Source organism: Petaurus breviceps, unplaced genomic scaffold, assembly GCF_028583685.1.
Source record: "Petaurus breviceps papuanus isolate PSGF00001 unplaced genomic scaffold, PetGlider_PUasm1.0 78, whole genome shotgun sequence".
NCBI lineage: Eukaryota > Metazoa > Chordata > Mammalia > Diprotodontia > Petauridae > Petaurus > Petaurus breviceps.
In genome coordinates, this window is record NW_027186502.1 from 5,537,772 (window position 1) to 5,560,351 (window position 22,580).

General features: G+C 35.9%; 1 protein-coding gene across 5 annotated transcripts in view; it reads right to left on the minus strand.

Moving 5' to 3' along the window:
- The window catches only part of LMO3 (LIM domain only 3), a 434,186-nt gene that overhangs the window by 63,809 nt on the left and 347,797 nt on the right, over positions 1 to 22,580 (minus strand). The window contains exons 1-2 of one of the 5 annotated variants that reach the window (XM_069106153.1): positions 3,711 to 3,878; positions 3,251 to 3,317 (exon numbers count right to left, since the gene is read on the minus strand). The exons of 1 other annotated variant lie outside the window; for it this stretch is intronic. Coding sequence is in view for 1 of the 4 variants with exons in the window: in XM_069106148.1 (XP_068962249.1) it covers positions 2,030 to 2,054 (25 nt within the window). In the remaining 3 variants the exon portion in view is untranslated. Of the gene's footprint in view, positions 1 to 2,029; positions 2,283 to 3,250; positions 3,879 to 22,580 lie in introns of those variants that run through there. 3 more of the 5 variants (XM_069106151.1, XM_069106150.1, XM_069106148.1) reach the window with 3 other exon arrangements.

Here is a 22,580-nt window from a genome sequence, read left to right on the forward strand (position 1 = left end):
ACAACACAGCACATTCCCTAATGCCCTTAATACCTGGATAGGGGAAGCATTTTAATTTAATAAATATGGTTCTGGGTTTCGGAGGCATATACATATATGTAGAATCAAAAGTTTGAAAGAAAGACTGCTCTACTTTCCCCAGTTTGTAATTCCTTTTTGAGCCTTAGTGTCCAGAAAAATTAGGAGAAAACTCCCATCTGAAAAAAATAACTAAGCTATATTTCCCAGTTATATTACAGCCATAAAGAATATAAGGCCAAATATCTCACTTAGAAATCTCCAGACAGTAGAAACTAATCTTTATGAAAACTAGACAACAGATTATTTATCTCCAAAAAAAAATGTTTTTGTTGTTGTTTTAACTTTTAAGTTAGCACTCAGAATTCAGCTAATGGCTGTACTTATTAGGCTATATGACCCTAGGCACAGGAGTTGGATATTCCATATTACATTTGTGTGGCTTCCTTTTAAAAAGGATCATATTGCTCCTAAAATTAAACATTTCAACTAGACATAAATCAACAACTGCTAGTTGTAGAAAATGGTTATTTCACAATTATTCTGCCACATATATAGAATTTATAAAGTAGTCAGCAGATTACCCTGACCGCTCAAAAAACTGTCTTTGTAAAGTTACATGTTCATAAGCCAAGAAACATTTCACAAGTTTCTTATAGCACATCAGGAGTCATAACTAGTTTTAGATTGGCATGTAAATTGTTCTGAGGGAAATTCTTATTGCCTCTGAGACCCTGCTATTCCGAGTTATTTGACAGTTTAAGGGAAATCAATTTTTTTTAAAAGACAAATAATGGCCTCTGCAGTATGGTGTTCAGAAATAAGTAGAACCATTTCATTTAAACTCTGGTGAGCTTTTAATTGCCTGGATTGTATTGTGAGCCAGCCTAACGGTTGATTGCCCCCATTATGCTCTCTTGTTCTGTGCTATTCATCCGCAAAGTCTCAGCTATAGTAGTTAACACAACAAAGTAACCACAACTCTATAACATGTGGGGTTTTTTTTAATAAAGAGATTTTCAACACTTAGAGAGATTGCCTTTCAACCAATAGTATATACCCAGATGAAAAACTACTTTCCCACTTAAACATGCCTCTCTCTCCTCTCTCCCTCTCCCCCCCCCCCCCCTCTCTCTCTAAAGGGGAAAGGAACAAGAGGTAAGGATATATAGCAGGTTGACAGCTGAGGTGAGTTAGGAAGATGCTAAAATGAGAATGCATGTCCCATACCTAGGAGCCCTGACACAGATGAAAAGAATTTGACCAACAAGGCCATTCAATTGCTGAGGGGTACTAAACAAAAGATTTTCTTTCTTTACCCCCTCCAATCCCCAAATCAACCCCTCCCCAACCCCATTTGAAAGCTGGATTGGGCCTAAAAGCTTGTTTTTCTCTGTTCAGTGGCCCAGAGCATCCCTGCAGGCTGTAGCCCCCTAAGGGACAACAATGCAAATAGATGTCCCTATATCTCAGGGACTGGAGCTGCATAACTCCGTTCTACCCCTTCAACTCCCTCCTCCCCACCCTCTCAACCCCCCTTCTTTTTTGAGCAATGGAGCTGGGAACCAATTTGATTCCCTTTTTCTCCAATGCAGCTGCAAGGCTCAGAGATACTGACATTTTTCCACTCTTATCAGTTTAATTACAGTTACCATGGCAGCAAAGTGCTAGTGCTTGGCAAAGGCCAACAAGAGATTTGCAAGACTGAGTTCAATTTTGATGCAGCTCACATGCAAAATCAAAAAATAAGAAACATACATACAGTATAACAAAGAATTCCTTTTGGGTTTACACTCCAGTCTCTTTTGTGGCAGTGTCTTTTCAGCCACACAGAGGTGATTTGCAAAGAATGTAGCAATATTTGTTGCACCTAGCAAGATTAATTGGCTTAAACAGCAGTCTTTCAAAGCAGTTAACGGCAAAAATATTTCAGATATCTTTAGAAATGAACTAAAGGAACATTAAAGTCAGGTTCCTGCAAAGTACAGCTACGACAGGATAGTAACCTTACCAAAACTTTTCTCCTTTTTCTGCATGAGTTGATTTAAGAATGCCTGAGTAGCAGCTTCTCATTGGATTTGGTAATCCAAGGAAAAGTGGTAGCGTCCCTTTTGCTTTGGCTGAAGTGAGAAGCTGGTGTTCAGATACACAGTCGAGAACAGACTATTGTGCACCCACTTTGGGAAAGGGTCGGAGTATCGGCAGGGGGTGGGGGGAAGGGAGAAGGGTTGACAGACAAGACAACACGCACAAACTGAACCACTTGCACCACTTGCAATGTGGCAGCGTTCAAAATGATGGCGAATGACAAAGCCACATGTTTCCCTAACTCTGTCCGTAATCCTATAATCCCAGTGGTCTCTTTTAGCTTCGTTTTAACAAATGGATTTGATTAAACTGTCACATGCAGCGTTAGCATACCATATCATGTTCAATATGAAAAAGATCATAAATCTGACTTGTATTTCATAATAGCAATCTGTGTAGCTTCTAAAAATGTGCTGCATCAGTCTAATATCGGGCTATTAGTCCATGTGCACCTCATTTCACTGAATCTCTTTCCCCTTCCCAGGTTCCAGCCATACCCCAACACCCATGCACTCTAGATACTTTGTAACCAGAAAGAACTGGACAGTTAAGGGAATGCTGTTTATTGTATCTGTTTAGAAAGGAGAAACGAGTGTTACGAAGAACGAAGACTGTCCAAATTAAACTATTGGGGGGATTAGTGGTGGAAAAGAAGCAGTCACTGAATCGTACTCCATAAAGCAAAAACAAAATCCACACATCACTCCATCCCCGGTCCCACTGACCTGAACCCTAAAATTCTCTAAAAAATTCCACCCCCCCCCCCCCCCATTCTCTGCCACAAAGAATAAGCGTGTGGAAATGCTGCAGTTCATTGTTAACTTTGACTATTATCTACTCTAATACTTGAGATGTTCAGCAAAGGAGCTTCTCTCCCCTTCCTCCATCAACATCTTCCGAATGCATGTATTTCATGTCTCATCATAAAAATAATGAAGCCTCACATGATTTAAACAAAATCGTCTCAGCAGAGCTGCAGCTTGAGCGAAAGTTACAGTGCAGAAGACGATGTGTTGCGGCTCTAGTTTATACCTCATTAGGAGAGGCAGAAAAAAAAATAGCCACATAACACACACGCACGCACGCGCACACATACACACACCACAAATAACCCCAAGCTTGTGTATACAGTTGCTTCACTTACCTTCTCAATTAAGCAATACAGGGGGAGGCAGTTCAGTGAGCACAGTGGCTGCTTTGTAGCTCTTCTCCTTGGGAAAGGTCAAAAAGAAGCATTGTTTGAAAAAAAAAAAAAAGGACAGGGGAGGGAATCGCTATTCTTTAAGTTTAAAATAATGAGGTCCTCAAGGATCCGCCAAGTAATTGTGTTGACCACATCTGAGCTACAGGTGTCCTCCTTTTAGTATCTTACAGTCCACGGCTGTCTTTCTCTGTCCTGGCTCAAGACAACTTACCTAAGCAGCGTGTGAGGAACCAAGCTGAATGAAGCCAGGGCTTTATCAGCTGCAAAATGCAATCCCTTACCAGCCAGACATAATACAGCAAAAGAAAAGGTCACTCAGTTATTACTGAGCCAGCAGAGCCCAGGCAGCTCTTGTCAAGACCATAGAGAAGCAGCTCCCTTCCGATTTAAGACTATTTACCTCTCACCCCCATCCCCCGCCTTCTTCTTTCCTTCTCTCTCCCGTCCCTCCCTCCTTCGTTCGCTCCCTCTCGTGTTCTCGTTCTGCAGCTCAGTCAAGTACAGCCGCCCTCCGAAAGTGCAAAGCAGCCAGGAGACAGATTGGGCTTTGTTGGTAATTTCCCATGGTGAAAATTTACAAGCCTGCGAGTGCAGTCAGCAAAACCACATGCATATGCTAGACACAAACACCAGGGACAACCCCTCGGAAAAAAAAAAAAAAAAAGAAAGGAATAAAAAAGAAAAAAAAAGTGACCTCTACAGAAATCAACTCAAAAAGGACCCTCTAGGTCCCAGCCTATCCAAAATGAAACTCCAGGAAAGGTGGGGGGAGGGGGAGGGGAGGGAAGGGAGTAGCAGATAATAAGAATTTCTTTGAATAACCAGGACATTTTGCAACAGCTGGCTACATTAAAAACAAACTGTCCCCAACAGTCACTCATGAAGCTAATAATTATGGAAATTAAAAAAAATACAGTTAAAACGTCACCTAAGATTTTCAGAATTAGCCAGAAAAGTATTACCCTCCTTTAGTAGTATTTGGGGGGTGGGGAGAAAAAAAATATATAAATACACATACATACACACACACACACACCTATTTATCTATCTATATATCTATCTATACCAATATTTTAGCTTGGTCTCTAACTCCCATTCATAGTCCTGAAAACTCTCTGCTCTGTAGGTCTGCCACACACAGGCCTGCCTCTTCCTGCCTATCTTCTCAGGCTACTCCTCCTCTTCATTCTAATGGCCTAATCTACAGTGAACTTGTGGCCCAATTCATCCAGTTCCTTTCACCTTTCTTCTAAATATACTCCCTAAATTTACTTTAAAATTCTTAAAAAGTCTTGGAGTCTAATGTTTTTTTTTTAAGTACTCTATATTCTGCGCTTTACTACTAGCTTGGTCAAAACACAATTGGGGTACTCACAAGCTTAAGCTCTCAAAATAATTTGCTGTGGTACCTGCACAAGGTTTATTTTGAAGGCATTTAAAAAATAAATATTTACAACAATGTCTACGTCTCCCCTTCCCCACCCCATTTACTTCACATTCCTTCTTGAAAGGCCGTTGGGCAGCTGGAGAAAAAAAAAAGAAATTATTTCTCAAAGCTTAAAAGTTACTCTCTTTCATTGGGTTTAAAAGCCCTGGCATAGGTCAGGCTTAAAATTTAGTCTAAATTTAAATGACACTAAGTTTTTAAAGAGCCTAGCAAGATTCACTTAAGTACTTCCAACTTCCTCCTCCCCACCATCAGTTTAACCTAGAAATAATAGTTTAAAAAGAAACAAAAAAAAAGCAATCTAAAAAAAATGGACCTTGGGCTTTACTTTATGCTTCAATGAATAAAAATTCATAATACCAATATTTTAGCCTCCCCACTCCCTACTCCCCCAAAACCATTTATGATGAAATTATCATGTGGCCACTCTTTTCTCCCTTTAAATAGTAACAAAACTCAGAACTAACCTGAAAAATAACTGAAAAATCACAGACAGCAGGTTAATACGACCCCCTTCAGCTGATTTGATCTGTACATTAGCAGATTTCTCAACTTTTGCCTTTCTCTCCTATTTATGCAAGCACACATACACCTCATCTGTATGAACAGTTCCTTGCTTATACCCTACCTTTGCTACAACCACTCTGAAAACACAGCAGTGTCTCTCACTCTCTCTCTCAACCAATGCACTGAGAAGAAGAAAAGAGGGAGGGAGAAGTATGTGTGGGGAAAGGGAGAAATAAAATCAAAACAAATGGTACAGCTAATGAGGACAATTAAATTAATTATGTTCAAGGAGATGAGATTTTTTTTCCCTCCAACTGTATGATCTGTTACCCCTCGCTGGCAACTGCTGCTCTGTAATTCATGGCAACTGATTAGTGCATCTATGCAAATCTTTGTTTAAATCATTCAACTAATTAAATGATGGGATTATTCCTCTGCCTACGGTGACATCATTCGCAGTAATTAGTACTCTATTTGGACTGTGGCAGTAAGATTCCTGATATCAACACCAACCTGCAAAGACATTAACCACTTTGTCACTTTTTTTAAGGGACAAACACCCAGATCTCTAATTACATGTGTTTTCCCCCTCCTTTATCCCCCAGTCTCCCTTTCCTTCCCTGTTTTGCCCCCTCCCCCACCAATCAGGAATATATATTTATATACAAGAAAGGGGAGAAACTTGGTGAATAATATGCCAAACCACATGTGTAAAGGAATAAAATGGAATAGTTAACATTCAGCTCCACGCCATTCATTTTCCCCTAAAATGTAATGATAATTAGATGGGTCATAAAATGCTCTTCTTTTCATTATGACTGATGAAATGCATTAAAGTTGACAGGGTATTACCTGACAGTAATTAGGTTTTGTCATGAATTAAATTATTTGAAAGCAGGCTATCTCCCCAATCAAGCAATTTACAGCAAGATTTTTTTTAAATCTGTGCTACATAAGAGAGAGATAGAAAATAGCAGTTTTTCTCTTCATAATCATATGAATTATTCACCAAAAAAAATCATCAGGAAAAAAACCCGTGCAGATGAAGAGGCTTGCCACTTAATGTACTGCACAGATGTGATCATCAGCAGTTGCCGACAATGAAATATACAAGTGCACACAAAGTGATCTGGTGAACAAGAGGTGGAATTTAATCATCTTCTGCTGACACTTTGCAAAAAACACCATTAACCCTCAGCAAACCCCCTGTTTTCCCTGCTCTCCGCCCTCCCCCCCCATGCCTCACCCCTCCTGTGAAAGGAAAAAAAAAAGTGAAAAAAGAATTTGTGCTTTTGTTTACTCAGCCAAGCTAAAGGTTGGTTCCAGCCAGGCAAACAGTTTCTTCATTTCCAGAGAGTAAACTAGCCAGTTTAATTACAAATCCTTAGGAAACCTTTGCAAAAGGACTGCTATTAAGAGACACTTTGGGGGGGGGGGGTGTCTAGTTACAAGGCTTGAGCTCTGTTGTAGCAGCTCATCATACTTGCCATTTAATAAGACTATTTAATCCACCCAACCCCCTAAAAAAATCAGAATGCCATATCCAATATTCTTAACTCTAATGCCTTTGAAGGAGGGGGAGGGATGAAAGAATGAAGGGGGCAGGGCATGAGGCAGTGATAACCGGGTGTGTAAAACTTACCTTTTCTCAAAAGAAAGCTTCCACAGGAAAATATATTTCTAAATATATCCTCAAGTTCTCAGCTTTAAAATGCACTTCCGTTTAATTTTGTGTATGCCCCTGCAATAATTATTTCTGCAGCGTCCCAAAGAAGATGCTGTTATGTTGCAGTCTTTTTTAGGGCAGCAAAAAGGGTGGGGGTGAAGGGTAAGGGTAGGAAATCATATGCTCAGAGTCCAATTTAAAAGAAAAAGTCTCAGTCAAGGTAAGTATGAAGTTAGTTCTCCCCCTAACTCCACCATCATTCTCCAAAATTCAGTCTCACAAATGCAATGAGCACCTAGGTTCGCTTTGCCTATCTTTTTTATTTGCTCTTCTCTTCCTTACTTTCTTCCCGAACTGCACAAACCTGAGTGGGCCAGCTCTGCTCCTCCCGTATTTAAACACCTCACCAGGTCCCTAGTTAGCAGCTTCCTTCAGCTCATCCAAGAAGCTGACAAGTACTGTTAGAGGAGGCTGTACATGTTGCTCTAATGGACCTCATTAAGTTCTACTTACAGATGTTCTCTTAACATAATTGATCTGCGGTGAGTTGAGAGGACTGCAACTTATTCCCTAGCCCCCAATTATGGTTGGGTAATTAGATCCCCAACCTCCAATTTTTCACATTCACCCTTCTAACATTCCAAAATATCAAAGTATCTCTTTCTCACCAAAGCTCCCCCCCTTACCGGACTCCACTCTACTCACTGTATTGACAGTTAGATCTGCAATAACCTTTGTAGTGACGCCAGTTTTAATGGTGCATTCAGCCCATTGACAGAGCTGTGTTCCCCTCCTCCCCTTCTCTGCTTTCCTCCCCCCCCCCCCCAACCCTCAGAAACAAAAGGGTAAAAAAAAAAAAACCACCTAACTTGTATAGTTTGTACTTTTGATAAAAGGTTTCAGTGATGAGCTTTGGCAGAGGAGCTTCTCTTCTAATGTCTTTTTATCTGTATTAATTCCTCAGATGAAAACTTTAAGGAACAATGAAGGAGAGAGGTAGTGCTCTGAAACGGTGAGAAGAAAAAAATTACACAGCACACCTGGGACAGATGAAGCCAAACTAGTGCTTTTATAATGCCAATCAGTAGGGCTGTTATCATCCCTCTAATTAGGAAAGCAGCCTAAAACAGAGAGCACTTGGGGAAATGGTAATGTTATGGTTTTGCACTTAAAAGGGGAGACATTTCCTGCACTGTAAGAATCTAGGATTGGGGCTGACAAGTCCTTTAATTAATGGGCAGGATTCCCTGTGTGTGCAAGTATGTGTGCATGTTTTAATTCATAAAAGTAGACAAAGGGTGCTATGAGGACAGGGAAAGGGGAGTACTGGGAGGGGGAAGAGGGAGTCCATTAGTTTAAAGAACAGAGTTCATAGCTACCTTCCTTTTTTTTAACCCCCAAAGGACTGAAGTGTAGAACAGCACTGAGCTGTTTTTCCAGGAATTTGAATGTTACAGTGGAAAAAAGCCTAAGGCCATAAGGCATACACAAAGTTCGAGACAACCTGTATTTTGAGTTTGTCTTCTGGTTTCCCTTTCTGATATACCACCACTTTCTCCCTCGGATGTTGGCTCATGGTTTAGTTAGGGCTGGTATAGGGGCATGTTTGGACTCACAAGATCATTACAGAATCTCTGATAATAAGTGCAAAGGGAATATATACTTTAAACAATTTTTGCAAAATGCCACTTCTATAATTTTTCTTCTTTTTGCCAAGAAGAAAGACATTCAGTGTTGTTGTGTTCTTTGTTGTTGTTATTGTTGACTTTTTTTCCCCATGAGTTATTAAATTGAACTCTCTGAAGCTGGAAGTAACTGACTTGCAATATTGTTTTGGAAGCCTTTTAATGATTAAAAATAAAATAGGACCTCACTCACAAATTCTCGGAGATATGTTTCTTCATCTCTTTTCCACAAATTTGTTTTTCTTTTTTAAGACATGAATTCATAAACATGGATCAAATATATGTATATATGTATATATACACACATATACTGTTACATTTGTCTGATGGTTAATAAATGTAAAGTTCATTAAGTTCTGTTACAATTTAAATTTTGATTTTTTTCTTTGAAAAGTAAGCTATTGAAATCATAGGAATTATATTAGATAAAATATTAAATCATGATCTCAAATATATACCTTATTTCCTAAATATAGCAATTCTGCTTGCATTAACACATTAAACAGAAGCTGCTTTTACAAAACTTGTAGTAATTGATTAAACTCATTTATCTTATAGAAAACAGAAATAAATTATAGACTTCGTTAAGAAAGAATTATCAAAAGAAATATCAGAATGGCTCATTTTAGTTTTAGTTGTAATGGCAATAACCATTTCAAAGGAAGTATTTTCAAGAAAACATAGTTTCTACTTTCAAATAGCCATAACTTTTGGCATTCCTGAATTAATAAAAATAGATACAGCAACTCTTTCATAGTAGATTAAAAAAAAAAACTTTGGGGGAGACAAATTGGAGGATGTAATGGTCCTTAAAGGGCTTACTGAAGTTAACTATTCCATTACTGAGTGGTAAGAGGGCATAGCAACGCTTTTCAAATGCAAGAGAAGCATAAAGCTAATTTTCATAGAATCCTGTGAAATGCAAAGAATGAAGCAAATGAAGAGCTCTCATAGTATTCACAAATATATTCTCAATAGTAATGGGGGTTATTTACAATACACTTATTATAAATGAATATTATCTTAATAGCCCCTTGAAAACATATCACTTTAAAAGAAAGTCAATCTTTGTAGGAACTAATATATTCCATCCCCATGCATCTTCAAGCAATTGGAAAAAAATCCAAATATTTTCTTTAAAGTGAATGATGAAACCAAAAGATTTAACTCTTTATATGTTGAATTTTACCAAACCAATGACTTTTTCCCTTTGAGGATACTACATATGAGACAGTAATTTTAGAAATGTTAATTGTGTACTGCTTTAAATTTAGAGGAATCTGAAATTATGTTATCAATCTGAGAATTTATGTTCCAGTGAACACTTCAGTTTATAAAAAGTCAAAAATTATTCATGATAAACAAATTAAATGTAACATGAAAGAAACAGCCATACTTTGGATTAGTTTTGTTTCAATATTTATGTTTCATGACAAAAAATCTTTTAAAAAAATTTAATGAAACCGATTTTCTCAATTATCTTCCAAAATATTTGTCAATTCTTTATCACTGTAGATAACAATATAATGTCTTCTAAAACCATATTGTACAAACTGTGATTTTGATATCCACAAAGTAGTTAATGTAATTCTCCTATAATTTTCAAAGTGAAATATAATTTCTCCTTTTTGTTATCATATTTTGTAATTAGATGGATATTAATTGGAACCTCTAGGCATTGGTAAATATGGATGTATTTTTCTATAAAATGTTTTCCTTTTAATATAAAATTTCAACAAATATTAAAAAAAAACACTGTAGCCTTCCACCATCCTTCCTGGACAATATTAATTCCTTTTTCTCCCCAGACAGTTTCTTTTTAAAGAATTTTTCCTTTTGTAAAATGAGGTAATTAATTCTCTTATGGAAGGTTCACAAAAGATTCACTAAATTTTAGGAAAGATATATCCTTTTGAAGTTATTGGTTCCATTTTTTTTAATAGTTTTTAAGGGATAACACATGATAAACTTGGTCTTATTACTTATTGGGGATAATCTTTATTTACTGAAAATGAAGGGGAATGATATAGTTCAGTGAGAAGAACTCATATTAGGATTCAGGGGACTTAAGTTGAAATCTTGTCTCTAATATTATCTGTGTGATGTTCAGGAAGCCACAACTTCTCTTGGCATGAGTTTTTTAAGTGTAAAATGAAAGAGTGAGAGTATATGCTCTTTAACATCCCTTAAAGCTCTGAATCTATGATCTATGACCATATCTTCATCATTGGTACTCTAGTATCTGAATTTATATTGAGAAGGTTATACTGAAGTTTGAATACAGAAGTAGGTTTGAGTAGGCAACATAATAGGCTATGGGTGGTAGACCTAACGCATATCCTAGCCAACTGTATATTCATCTTAAGTAAGTATTTGCCCTTCGTGATTGTTTACATGACCTATCTGTCCCTTATTAAAGCTTGGCTAGACCTAGATGTTTTTTTTTTTAATAACTGGAACTCTATTCCTGCTATTTCCTTCTAAATCAATGGAGGTGTTTTAAGGAACAGCACTCATTGATGTAATAGGGTTCATTTCAATACTTCAAGGACCCAAAAAGAAGTTTGCAAACTGTAAAGTACCTATAAATGCTAGCTATAATTATCATTATTTTACTATTATTATTATTATTTCTTCAATTTCCTGATTATAGTCCCTTTGTAACCTTGTCTTTGACATTTTCTGTGACCAAAAAAAAGTCTTAAGCCCCTAGATAACCTGTTGATCATCCTCTCCAGACTTAGGTAGACTGAGGATAACAGACATATATAGTCTATTACCAGACATGGGCTTTATCTTCATTTTCATTTTGATAGGAATTGCCAGAGATTGTACTCCTTTATGATAGTTTTCAAGAACCAAAAGTCAACTTCACAGCATGGTGGGACACAGAAGAAGTAATTTAGTGGAATTTTCCATAGCATTTTATTGAAGCTTTTTTGGGCAAATAATATTAAAATAATGTGAACATTTTAAAAATACAATGAAATGTGTATACACACACAATGTATAATACAGTGAAATGTTATAATGAAAATCAAACTCCCGAGCATTGCTATGCTTAGGGTGAACTGATCTTTGGGTAGACTTGCTGCCAAATTGTAACTCTAATGTTTCTCTGTTGAAGACAGTGACTGCAGAATCCAAATTCTAACATGTCTTATTAAAGTGAAAAGGTTTGCTTAGAGCAGGGATTCTTAACCTGAGTTCCCTGGATTCCCCAAAAGGGCCTGTGCATAGATTTCAGGGGGTCCATGAATTTGGATGTAAATACATATTTACTGTTACCATCTTTTAACTAAAATATAGTATTTCCTTCTATTATGAATATAGACAATAAACATTATTCTGAGAGGGAATTCATATGCTTCATCATATTGCCAGAGGGGTCCATGATGCAAAAAGGGTAAGAACTCCTGGCTTTAAGTATGGTGGATCTAGAAATGAACTGTCTGTCTATTTTCTAGTCTAAAGCAACATAACATCCATTTAATCTCCAGAGGCCAGACTAGTTCATCACCTAGGCTAACCATCTGAATGTTTTGGCCTCAGATCAGTTCCTTTGCTAATAAAGACAGTTGACTATGGCAAAGAAGGGGACTTCCTTTAACTGGTGAAATTATAAATTAGGAACTAAAAATTTCCCAAAGTTTCAGTAGTATTGTATAATTAAATCTCAGTTAACTAACTATTTTGAAGTGTTTATTTTTTTTACTGGACATGTCAACTCCATGCTAGAAGTGGATAAAAAAAGGTGTCACAAAAGATATGATAGTGTGTATGTGTGCATTCATACACATATATGAAATATACACACATATGAATATATACATGTATGTATGTTTGTATTACATTATATGATTTATAAATATGGGTTATATATGTAAAATTATATGATATGTCATATAATTTTATATAATACTAATAAATATAATGAATATGACAATAATATATTATAAATAATATTAAAATAATACAAGTGAAATAAAATGATAATAAATATAGAATAAATATAAATATATGATATTAATAAATATTCTGTATGTATAAATTTTAACTCTCCAAACTAGTAAGGTGGGGATAAAGAGGTATGCTGTCACTCTACTGATGAGTGTAAAATGGGGCCTGGTCAATTGGTCAAGACCAATTCTTAGAGTATTCTCAATGTCTGCTGCCAATTTGTATGGTAGTAATATTATCTGTGGAAATGTATGGTAGAAGGTTTGGGATCCTTTCTCTCCTGATTCAGGTAACCTATTTCCTATTGGATTATTGTATGATGATAAGAAATCTTTTTAATTGGCTGTTGAGCTGGCACTCAGTGCTTACAAAAGGCTTGAGGTGATGAAAGACTACTATCTTCCCTGGTGCAAAAAGAGGCAAGAAATGCTATAAGCCTCTGGGTAGCAAGAAAGAAATAGTAGAAGAAGTGACAGTGGCCTGCTGCCTATCTCTAGTTGCCTTATCTCTACAACCATACCATCATGTAGCTTTGAACACACTGTTCTGTCCTGTCTTTTTGCCTGTCTTTCTTGATCTTAGGTGAATGAGTATTGGAGATGGATGGAGCAGATGCAGCCATTGTGACCTTTGAAAGGTCAGAACGGTGACCAGAGGTCCAAGAGAGGATTTAATAGCAGAATCTGCAAGTAGCTATAACAGCTGATTATTGTGATGAGTCAACCCTGAGGATTAGCCTTCTTAACCCAAACCATCAGTGGATCAAACCAGGAGCTAAGTAAGACACCTGCAAGCAAAGTGTTGACTCCTCTGTTGGTTATGGCCAGTCCTAGAAGCAAACTTTTAGGAGGGGAGGATGTTGACAAGGCCTGCAGGAACCAAGGTTGCAATGAAAAGTGGACTCTGAGTTTGGAGGTCAATGATTTCATATTTGATTCTTGCTCTAGGTTTGCAATAAATAATTCTTTGTAAAAATTAATTGATGCCAATTTGTTCATTGACTTTGAAGAGTCATCAACTATGAGTCAATAATCACTGATTAAATAATATTTGTAAATGTTAACTGTCATTATTATTGGAGGGATACACTGGGTGGGGGCTTGTGAGTGTTACTAATGGAAGGAAAAACCCTTCAGAGTTGTACCTTGAGATCTGAAGGGAAGAATAGTTCTTTCTCTGTGAATTTAACCTGCCAGCCATAATGATCTTTATCCTGGAGCCTATATGTGCTATATTGGGATTTTGTTCAGGATCAGATGCTATGGATCTCAGCAGTCTATGGACTCCCACTTCTGGACCCTTGGAAGTTATTTTGAACTCATTCCCAAAACTTATTTTCCTAAGATCAAGAAAGAATAAACACAACAGAGACAAAAAAGGCAGAAAAGCATAATGGCCTGGTAGAGAAAGGAGGCCACTATGAATAAAAAGTAATCATCAGACTAGGGCAGCCTCCTCTGATAATAGCTTTTCCCCTCCCAGACACTTAGAGCAGTCCTTTCCTCACTCATCACCAGAGAAGAGGGCATTCTTTTGTTAGCTCTAGGCTTTTGTATGTGCTATCAGTTCAGTCTCAGCAGTCAATCAAGGCTTTTCATCACTCTGCAGTAAACCAACAGGAGACAGTCAGGATACCTGAACATATTCTGAATCAGAGAGAGATAGGCCCCTAGCTCTGCCATCATATATTTCTAGAAGTAGTCTCAAATATTTCTAGAAGTAGTCTCAACCAAAACTCCACATGTTTTGGCAGCAGGTATATTGCACTGCTCTGAGGGCTGGGACCTCATTGATCAGTTCCTCATTACACACAAATAACTTCATTTTTAAAATAAACCTGTATTTCAGTGTAACTGGGCACTCATGTACAAACCCTAACTTTTTTTTCCTTCTACCCTATTTCTTGTGTAAGGCCAGACAAAAGACAAACTGAAATCTCAGTCTTGGACCCAGAGCCAAAAACTGATTAGCAGATTAGGAAATCTCCATTTCCTCTCATGGAATACAACAAAATGATCCTGAGGCCAATGGCAGCCTGTTTGCAAATTAAGTATGACCACAGGTTTTCTGTATTCTATATAAAGCCCTAAGGTCCATTTTTATGGGCCAACCACAGCTTCTCCATGCCATAACTTGTAAATATGGATCAAAGAAAACTTTTTTTTATTAATTTGTGCCCTTAAGTGCAAACAGGGGGGCTTTTAGCACAACAACAAAAGCACTGACAATAATTATGTGATCACAGGAATTGGAAAGGAAGGTGAATCATGCATGAGTTTGAGGCAAAAAGGACTATGTGCTTTTTGTCCATTAGTAGAGGCAACAGAAAATAGTGTTGACTGGTGGCGAGGACCCACCTGAAATAACTTTGGGAATGTTATGGCCCAATTAATTGCACACTAGGACAAAACAGATTTGGCTGGATATTTCTAAATTCCAGAAAATAACTATATTTTATATTTTCTTTCTTATTTGGCTTTTAATCTGAAAAAAAGAAAATAAAGTGCTTTGACTATTTATCTTGGTTACTATGAATATATAGTCAACTTTTAAGTGTAAATTTACCTTTGAGAGGTAGTGTGGTATGAAGTATAATGCTAGAGAAGTGATGGCAATGCTGCTCTATTTAACATCTATTTGTTCTTCATTTAGCAAAAATTGAGGAAACTGAGGAAGAAAGAGTTTAAGTGACTTGCCCAGGGTTACACAGCTAGTTAGTATGTGAGGCAGGAGTGGAATAAGGAAGTTAATTAGAAGTATCAGCATATGCCAAAGGCAGATATATTTATTGAATGCGATATTCTAAACTCTCAGATGTACATGTTATACTCTTCAGTAATGTGCATAGGTGATTGAGACTCTAGCATTGTGGATACACTAGTACAGCAAGTGGATCATGCATTTTTATGTTCATCTGTGTTCTTTTGATGACCTTTACAATTTTAAGTTTCCCTTGCTCTTGCGGGTTATCTAAAAACATAGTTTATCCACCATCCTTAAAAAACCCTCACTTGGTTTTACCATTCCTGACATCTATCATCGAGTGTCTTTCACCACCTTCTTGAAAATGTCATAAACAAGTGGTAACTCCCTTTCATCTCCTCTCCCTTCTAAATCCTCCACAGATTTCCTACGTTCTCATTCTACTGACACTACTCTCTTCAAAGTCACCAAAGATCTCTTAATTACCAAGCCCAATAGCCTTTTCTGAATGCTGGTTTCTCTTGAGTTCTCTACAGCCTTTAACACTATTGACTTCCTCTTCTGAACATTCTCTTTAGGTTGGTGGAACATTGCTCTCTTCCGGTTTTCTCTTACTTAAATGACAATTCCTTTCTCTTTTTTGCTGCTTCTTGGTTTCCTTTTAATATTATATAAAATTGCATCTTCTATGAGAACTGACGTCTTCCCTAATCCTTTTCAATGCTAGAATCTACCCTCAGATGGTTTTCTTCAATTTATCCTGTATATATCTTTTTTTGGGTGCATAATTGGTCTTTTTGTTTCCATCATTAGACTGAGCTTCTTAAAAAAACAGTGACTTATCTTATGCCTTTGTGGGTATCCCAAACATTTAGCACAGTGGCTGGTATATAATAGGCACTTAATAAATGCTTATTGACTGATAGGCCACATCCAGTAATCATAAGTGTCTTTAAAGAGTCTGTCCTGGGTCTTCTTATTTTATAGTTTATATAATATTGCTTGGTGATCTCATCTTCTCCAATGGTTTCAATTAGCATCTATGTAGATGATTACTGGATCTATCTATTCAGCTATAACCTCTTTCCTGAGTTCAAGTATGATATAACCAACTGCCTTTTGGACATCCCAAACTGGATATCCTTGAGATATCTCAAACTGAGCATGTTCAAAACAGAAAACATCTTTCCACTTAAATCCCTCTCTCCTCTTCTAAACATCTCTTTTACTTTAGAAGACACTACTATTCTCCCAATGACAGGTTTGAAATATTTGTGTAATTCTTGACTTCTCTTTTGCACATACCTATATCTAATCTGTTGTCAAGTCTTATTGATTCTACCTTCACAATATCTCTTTTTTATATCTCTTTTCCTCCATTCCCATAGCTGCTACCACCTCTCATCACTTGGACTTCCCTAATAGCCTTCTTGGTGGACTCCCTGCTTCAAACCCCTCCTCATTACAACCGATTCTCAATTCAGATTCCAAAGTGAATATTATAAAGTGAAAGTTTGACCTTGTTGTACTTTTTATCCTAATATTTTAAAAATTATCTCTCTTGAATCTATTTTGCAGTGAGATTTCCAATGAGATATTTCATGTTGTCTTCTTTTTTTAAATTCTTTTGGTTTTGTTTTATAATTTCTTGATTTCTCATAGAGTCATTAGCTTCCATTTGCTCCATTCTAATTTTTAAATAATTATTTTCTTCACTGGGCTTCTGGACCTCTTTTTCCATTTGGCCAGTATACTTTTTAAAGCATTCTTCTCTTCATTGGCTTTTTGGACCTCTCTTGCCATTTTTGTTAGTCTATTTTTTAATGTTATTTTCTTCAGCATTTTTTCAGGGGTCTCCTTTTAGCAAGTTGTTGACTTATTTCCCATGATTCTTTTGAATCACTCTCTCTTCCCAATTTTTCCTCTACTTCTCTTATATGATTTTAAAATTCCTTTCAAGCTGTTCCATTATCTGAAACCAATTCGTAGTTTTCTTGGAGGCTCCAGATGTAGGAGCTTTGACTTTATTGTTTCCTTCTTCATACCTATTTTGATCTTCCTCATCACCAAAGTAAGATTCTGTAGTCTGAGGGGCTTTTTGCTGTCTGTTTAATTTTCTGTCTGTCTAATTTTCCCAGTCAATTACTTCACTTTAACTCTTTATTAAGGTGAAACTCTGTTTAGGGTGTACTATCCCAAGGTTCAGGGGTTTTGTGCTGCTGTTCTCAAAGATACTTCTGGGGACCTGTAAGTTTTCAGTTCTTCCGAAGTGGTATGATGAAAAGAGAAGTGTTGATTCCTTTTTTGGCCTGTGCTTTGGTCAGTGAGTGACTACAAGCACTCTTTTCTGTCCTGGAACTGTGAGGAGGGTTCCCTCTTCACTGCTGCCACAGGCTCTGCTATGCCAGTGCTCCTTCACACCCCAGGACTTCCATCTAAGACTGTGATCCAGATCCTAGTATGGACAAAGCAACAGAATCCTGCCTCGATGCCAGCAAAAAGATCCCTGTAATCTCCTTCTGATCAATTGTTTGATCCCCTTATGGTCTGTGGGCTGAGAGCTGCTGCCACTGCTGCCCCAGGCTATACTGGGGTCAGGACTAGACTGTGCTCCTCTCTCACCCAGGCCTGACAGACCTTTCCCACTGACCTTCTATGTTGTCTTTCATGTTTGTGGGTTGAGAAGTCTGGAAACCACCTCAGCTGCCAGCAATTCAGTCCCCAAGGCCTGCTCCAGGTTTCCTGGGGCCTGGTCTGTGCCAGCCAGCCCATGCTGCACTGTTCTCTCTGAGCCAGTCACAATAGACCTTTCCCATCAACCATCAAGGTTGTGTTAGGCTGGAAATTGGTTTCACTACATCTTTTTGTGGGTTCTGCTGCTTTAAAATTTGTTTAAGAATCATTTTTTACAGGTATTTGGAGGGCCTTGGGGAAGAGCTCAGTTGAGAACCTGCTTTTGCTTCACCATCTTGGCTTCACCCCCACACCCTTTATCCCCACTCAGTAAGCTTTTGTGGCTCCTAATTATCTCCAGGATCAACATAAAATGCTCCTTCCTACTTTTCTTCTTTTCATTTTCTACTTAATTTATGGGATAAAAAAGGATTTACATAATATAGCATAATTTAAAAAAAATTGCATTTGTAATTGCAAATCTATTATGTACATCTTGCTATTCCTCTTAAATATATAAGGTTATCATGCAAGTTTCTTTTTTCCCCATTTTCTTCTCTCCCTCCTTCCCAGAGATGGTTACTATTAGACATAAATGTACATACATGCAAATATATGTAAAATCATTCTATACATACTTCTGTTTATCAGTTTTTTTTTTTCCCCTCTGGATGCAGATAGCATCTTCCTTCATATGTTCTTTGTAGTTAAATGGGATATTTAGAATAGTCAAAATCACTTATTTGCTCAAAGTTGTTCTTAAAACAATATTGCTGTTACTATACACAATATTCTTTTGGTTCTGCTCATTTCACTTTTCATTATTTCATGCAAGTCTTTACATGTTTTTCTAAGATCATTGAGCTCACCATTTCTTATGGCACAGTGGTATTCCATCACAATCATATACCACAACTTGTTCAGCCATTCCCCAAATGTTGAGCATCCCTGCAATTTCCATTTCTTTGCCACCACAAAGATAGCTGCTATAAATATTTTAGAGCACATTAGTTCTTTTTCTTTTCCCCAACTGATCTTTGGAAATAGACCTAGAATTGGTATTGCTTGGTCAAAGGGTATAGATAATTTAATAAATCTTCAGGCATAATTCTCGATTGCTTTCCAAAATGGTTGGACTAGTTCACAATTCCATAAACAATGAATTACTGTACCAATTTTTCCACATCTCCTCCAACATTTGTCACTTTCACCTTTAATAATTTTCTCCAATTTGATAAATATAAAATGATATCTCAAGGTTGTTTTAATGTACCTTTTCCTAATCAATAATAATTTAGAGCATTTTTATATGACTATAAATTGTTTTGATTTCTTCATTGGAAAACTGCCTGTTCATATCCTTTGACCATTTATCAATTGGGGAATGACCTTTATTCCTAGTTGACTTGACAAGGTGCTATATATGTTTGAGATATGAGACCTTTATCTGAGAAAATGCATGCATTTTTCTTCAATTTTCTGCTTTTCTTTTTACCTTAGCTACATTTTTTTATTTTGCAAAACGCTTTTAATTTAATGTAATCAAAATCCATTTTACATTCAATTTTGTTTTCTATTTCTTTTTTATTCATAAATTATTCATCTATCCATAAGTCCGATAGGTAATATCTTACGTGTTCTAATTGTCTTACAATATTTCTTTTTATATCTAGATCTTGTACCCATTTTGACCTTATCTTGGTAGATGGTGTAAGATATTGGTCTATGCCCAGTTTCTGCCATACTACTTTTCAGTTTATCAACAATTTTCTTCCTACCAAATTATGAATTCCTTTCCCAAAATCTTAAGTTTTTACACTTGTCAAATACAAGGTTATGATATTATTAACTGCTGTAAATTGTATGTCCACTCTATTTATATGATACATTTTTCCTTTTTCTTAGCCAGTACCAGATAATTTTGATAATCACTGCCTTATAATATAGTTTAAAGTCTGGCACAACTAAACCTTTTTCCTTTACTCTTTTTTCATTAGTTTCTTTGATAGTCTTGACTTTTTGTTCTTCCAAATTAATTTTGTTATTACTTTTTCTAAATCAGTAAAATAATTTTTTGGCAATCTAATTAAGATGGCATTGAATATATGAATTACTTTAGATAAATTATCATTTTTATTATATTGGGACTGTGTATCTATGAACAATTAACATTAATATTTAAATCTGATTTTATTTCATAATTTTTTTATAATTTTGTTCAAATAGTTCCTATGATTATTTTGTCAGATGTACTATCAGGTATTTTATACTGTTTAGAGTTATTTTAAATGGGGTATCTCTTCCTATCTCTTGCATGTTTCTTTGTGATATATAGTAATGCTGATGATTTATATGGATTTACTTTATATCCTGCTACTTTGTTAAAATTATTATTTCAACTAGCTTTTTAGTTGAGTCTTTGGGATTTTCCAAGTATATCATAGTATCATCTGCAAAAGGAGATAGTTTTATTATCTTATTCCCTATTCTGATTCCTTCTATTTCTTTTTCTTCTTTTATTGCTATTGCTAGCATTTTCAATACAATATTAAATAATATGGGTGACAGTAGGCATCCTTGCTTCACCCTGTGATCTTACTGGGAAAGCTTCTGGTTTATCCCCATTACAAACAAGGCTTGCTGATGGTTTTAGAAAAAATGTTTTTTATCAATTTAAGGAAAAATCCATTTATACCAATTCTTTCAAGAATTTTTAATGGAAATATTGTTCTTTATCAAAAGCTTTTTCTTCTTCATAATGCATAACCATATATATATGCATAAATTTGTATATAACTATTATTAATGACATAATTAATTATGTCAATAACTTTCCTTATGTTAAACTATCCCTGCATTCCTGATATAAAACCCAATTGGTCATAATGTATGATCATTTAACATAGAAAACTAATGATTTGTGGGAATTTATTCTTATATCCTGCAAGTTCTCTGAAGTTGTTAATTATTTAAATTAGTTTTAGGTGTTATTTTAATTTCCTTTAAGTATACTATTTTATCATCTGTTGAATCAATAATTTTGTTTCTTCATTATATCTTCCTATCCCCTCAATTTTTCTTTTTTTCTTGTCTTAGTACTATGACCAAAATTTCTTGCACTCTGTCCAAATGAAGGGGTGACAATGGTTTCACCGCTGATTTTAATGAAAAAGGATTCTGGTTTATCTCTGTTACATATGGTTTTAGATATGTACTATTTATGATTTTAAGGACAAGTTCATTGATTCTTACATTTTATAGAATTGGTTTTAAAGAACTGAATGTGTTATTTTGTCAAAAAAAATCCTGCATATTACCATGTGATTTCATTTATTTTATTATTAAAATGTTTAAGATATTTCACATTGTCTTTTATTTTTTTTCATTCTATTGGTTCTGTTTTATAAAGTCTTGATTTCTCATAAGGTCATTAGCTTCCATTTGCTCCATTTTAATTTTGAAGGAATTATTTTCTTCAGTGAGCTTTTGGACCTCCTTTTCCATCTGGCCAATTCTGCTTTCTAAGACATTCTTCTCCTCATTGGCTCATTGGACCACTTTTACCATTTGATTTAGTCTGTTTTTCAAGGTGTTATTTTCTTTAGTATTTTTTTTGGCCTCCTTTAGCAAGCTGTTGATTTGTTTTTCATGATTTTTTTTTTTTGCATCGCTCTCATGTCTCTTACCAATTTTTCCTCTCCTCTTACTTTATTTTCAAAATCCTTTTTCAGCTCTTCCATGGTCTGTGACCAATTCATGTTTTTTTTTGGAGGTTTTCGATGTCAGTAGGAGCTTTGACTTTGTTGTCTTATTCTGGTTTTGATCTTTGTCCCCAAAGTAAGATTATATAGTCTGAGTTATTTTTTTAATGCTGTTTGTTCATTTTCCAAGCCAAATACTTGACTTTCTAACTCTTTTTCAAGGTAGGACTCTGTTTCCTGTGGAGTGAGGGTAGGGGTGGATGTATTGTCCTAAGCTTCAGGGATTTTGAACATTTGTTTTCAAAGATAGTTCTTGTGACCTGTAAATTTTCAGTTCTTTCAAGGTGGTAAGATAAAAGGAGATGTTTTTACTCCTTTCCTGACTTGTGCTCTAGTATGTGAGTGACCAGAAGTACTTTTTGTGCCCTGGAATGATGCATACAGTAACAACGATATTGCTTCATGATCAACTGTGAAGGACTTAGCTGTTCTCAGCAATACAATGATACGAGACAATTCTGAAGGACTTATAATGAAAAATGCTATCCTTCCCCAGAGAAAGAACTTATGGAATATGAATGAAGATCAAAGTATACTTTTTAAACTTTATTTTTCTTGGGTATTTTTTTTGGTTTGCCTTTTCTTTTATAGTATGACTAATACAGAAATATGTCTTGCATGACTGCACTTTACAATCATATAAAATTGTTTCCCTTCCCAATGAAAGAAGGTAAAGGACAAAATTTGAAACTCAAAATTAAAAAACGAATTAAAATTGTTTTTATGTATAATCAGGGGAAAATAATATACTAAATCAATAATTTTTAAAAGACATTATCTATTATTTTTATGATTTGTCCTTTGACAAAACAATTCTTTAGGATTCAACTTCATAGTCTCCGGTTGATTTTTAGTACTTTTTAAGTGA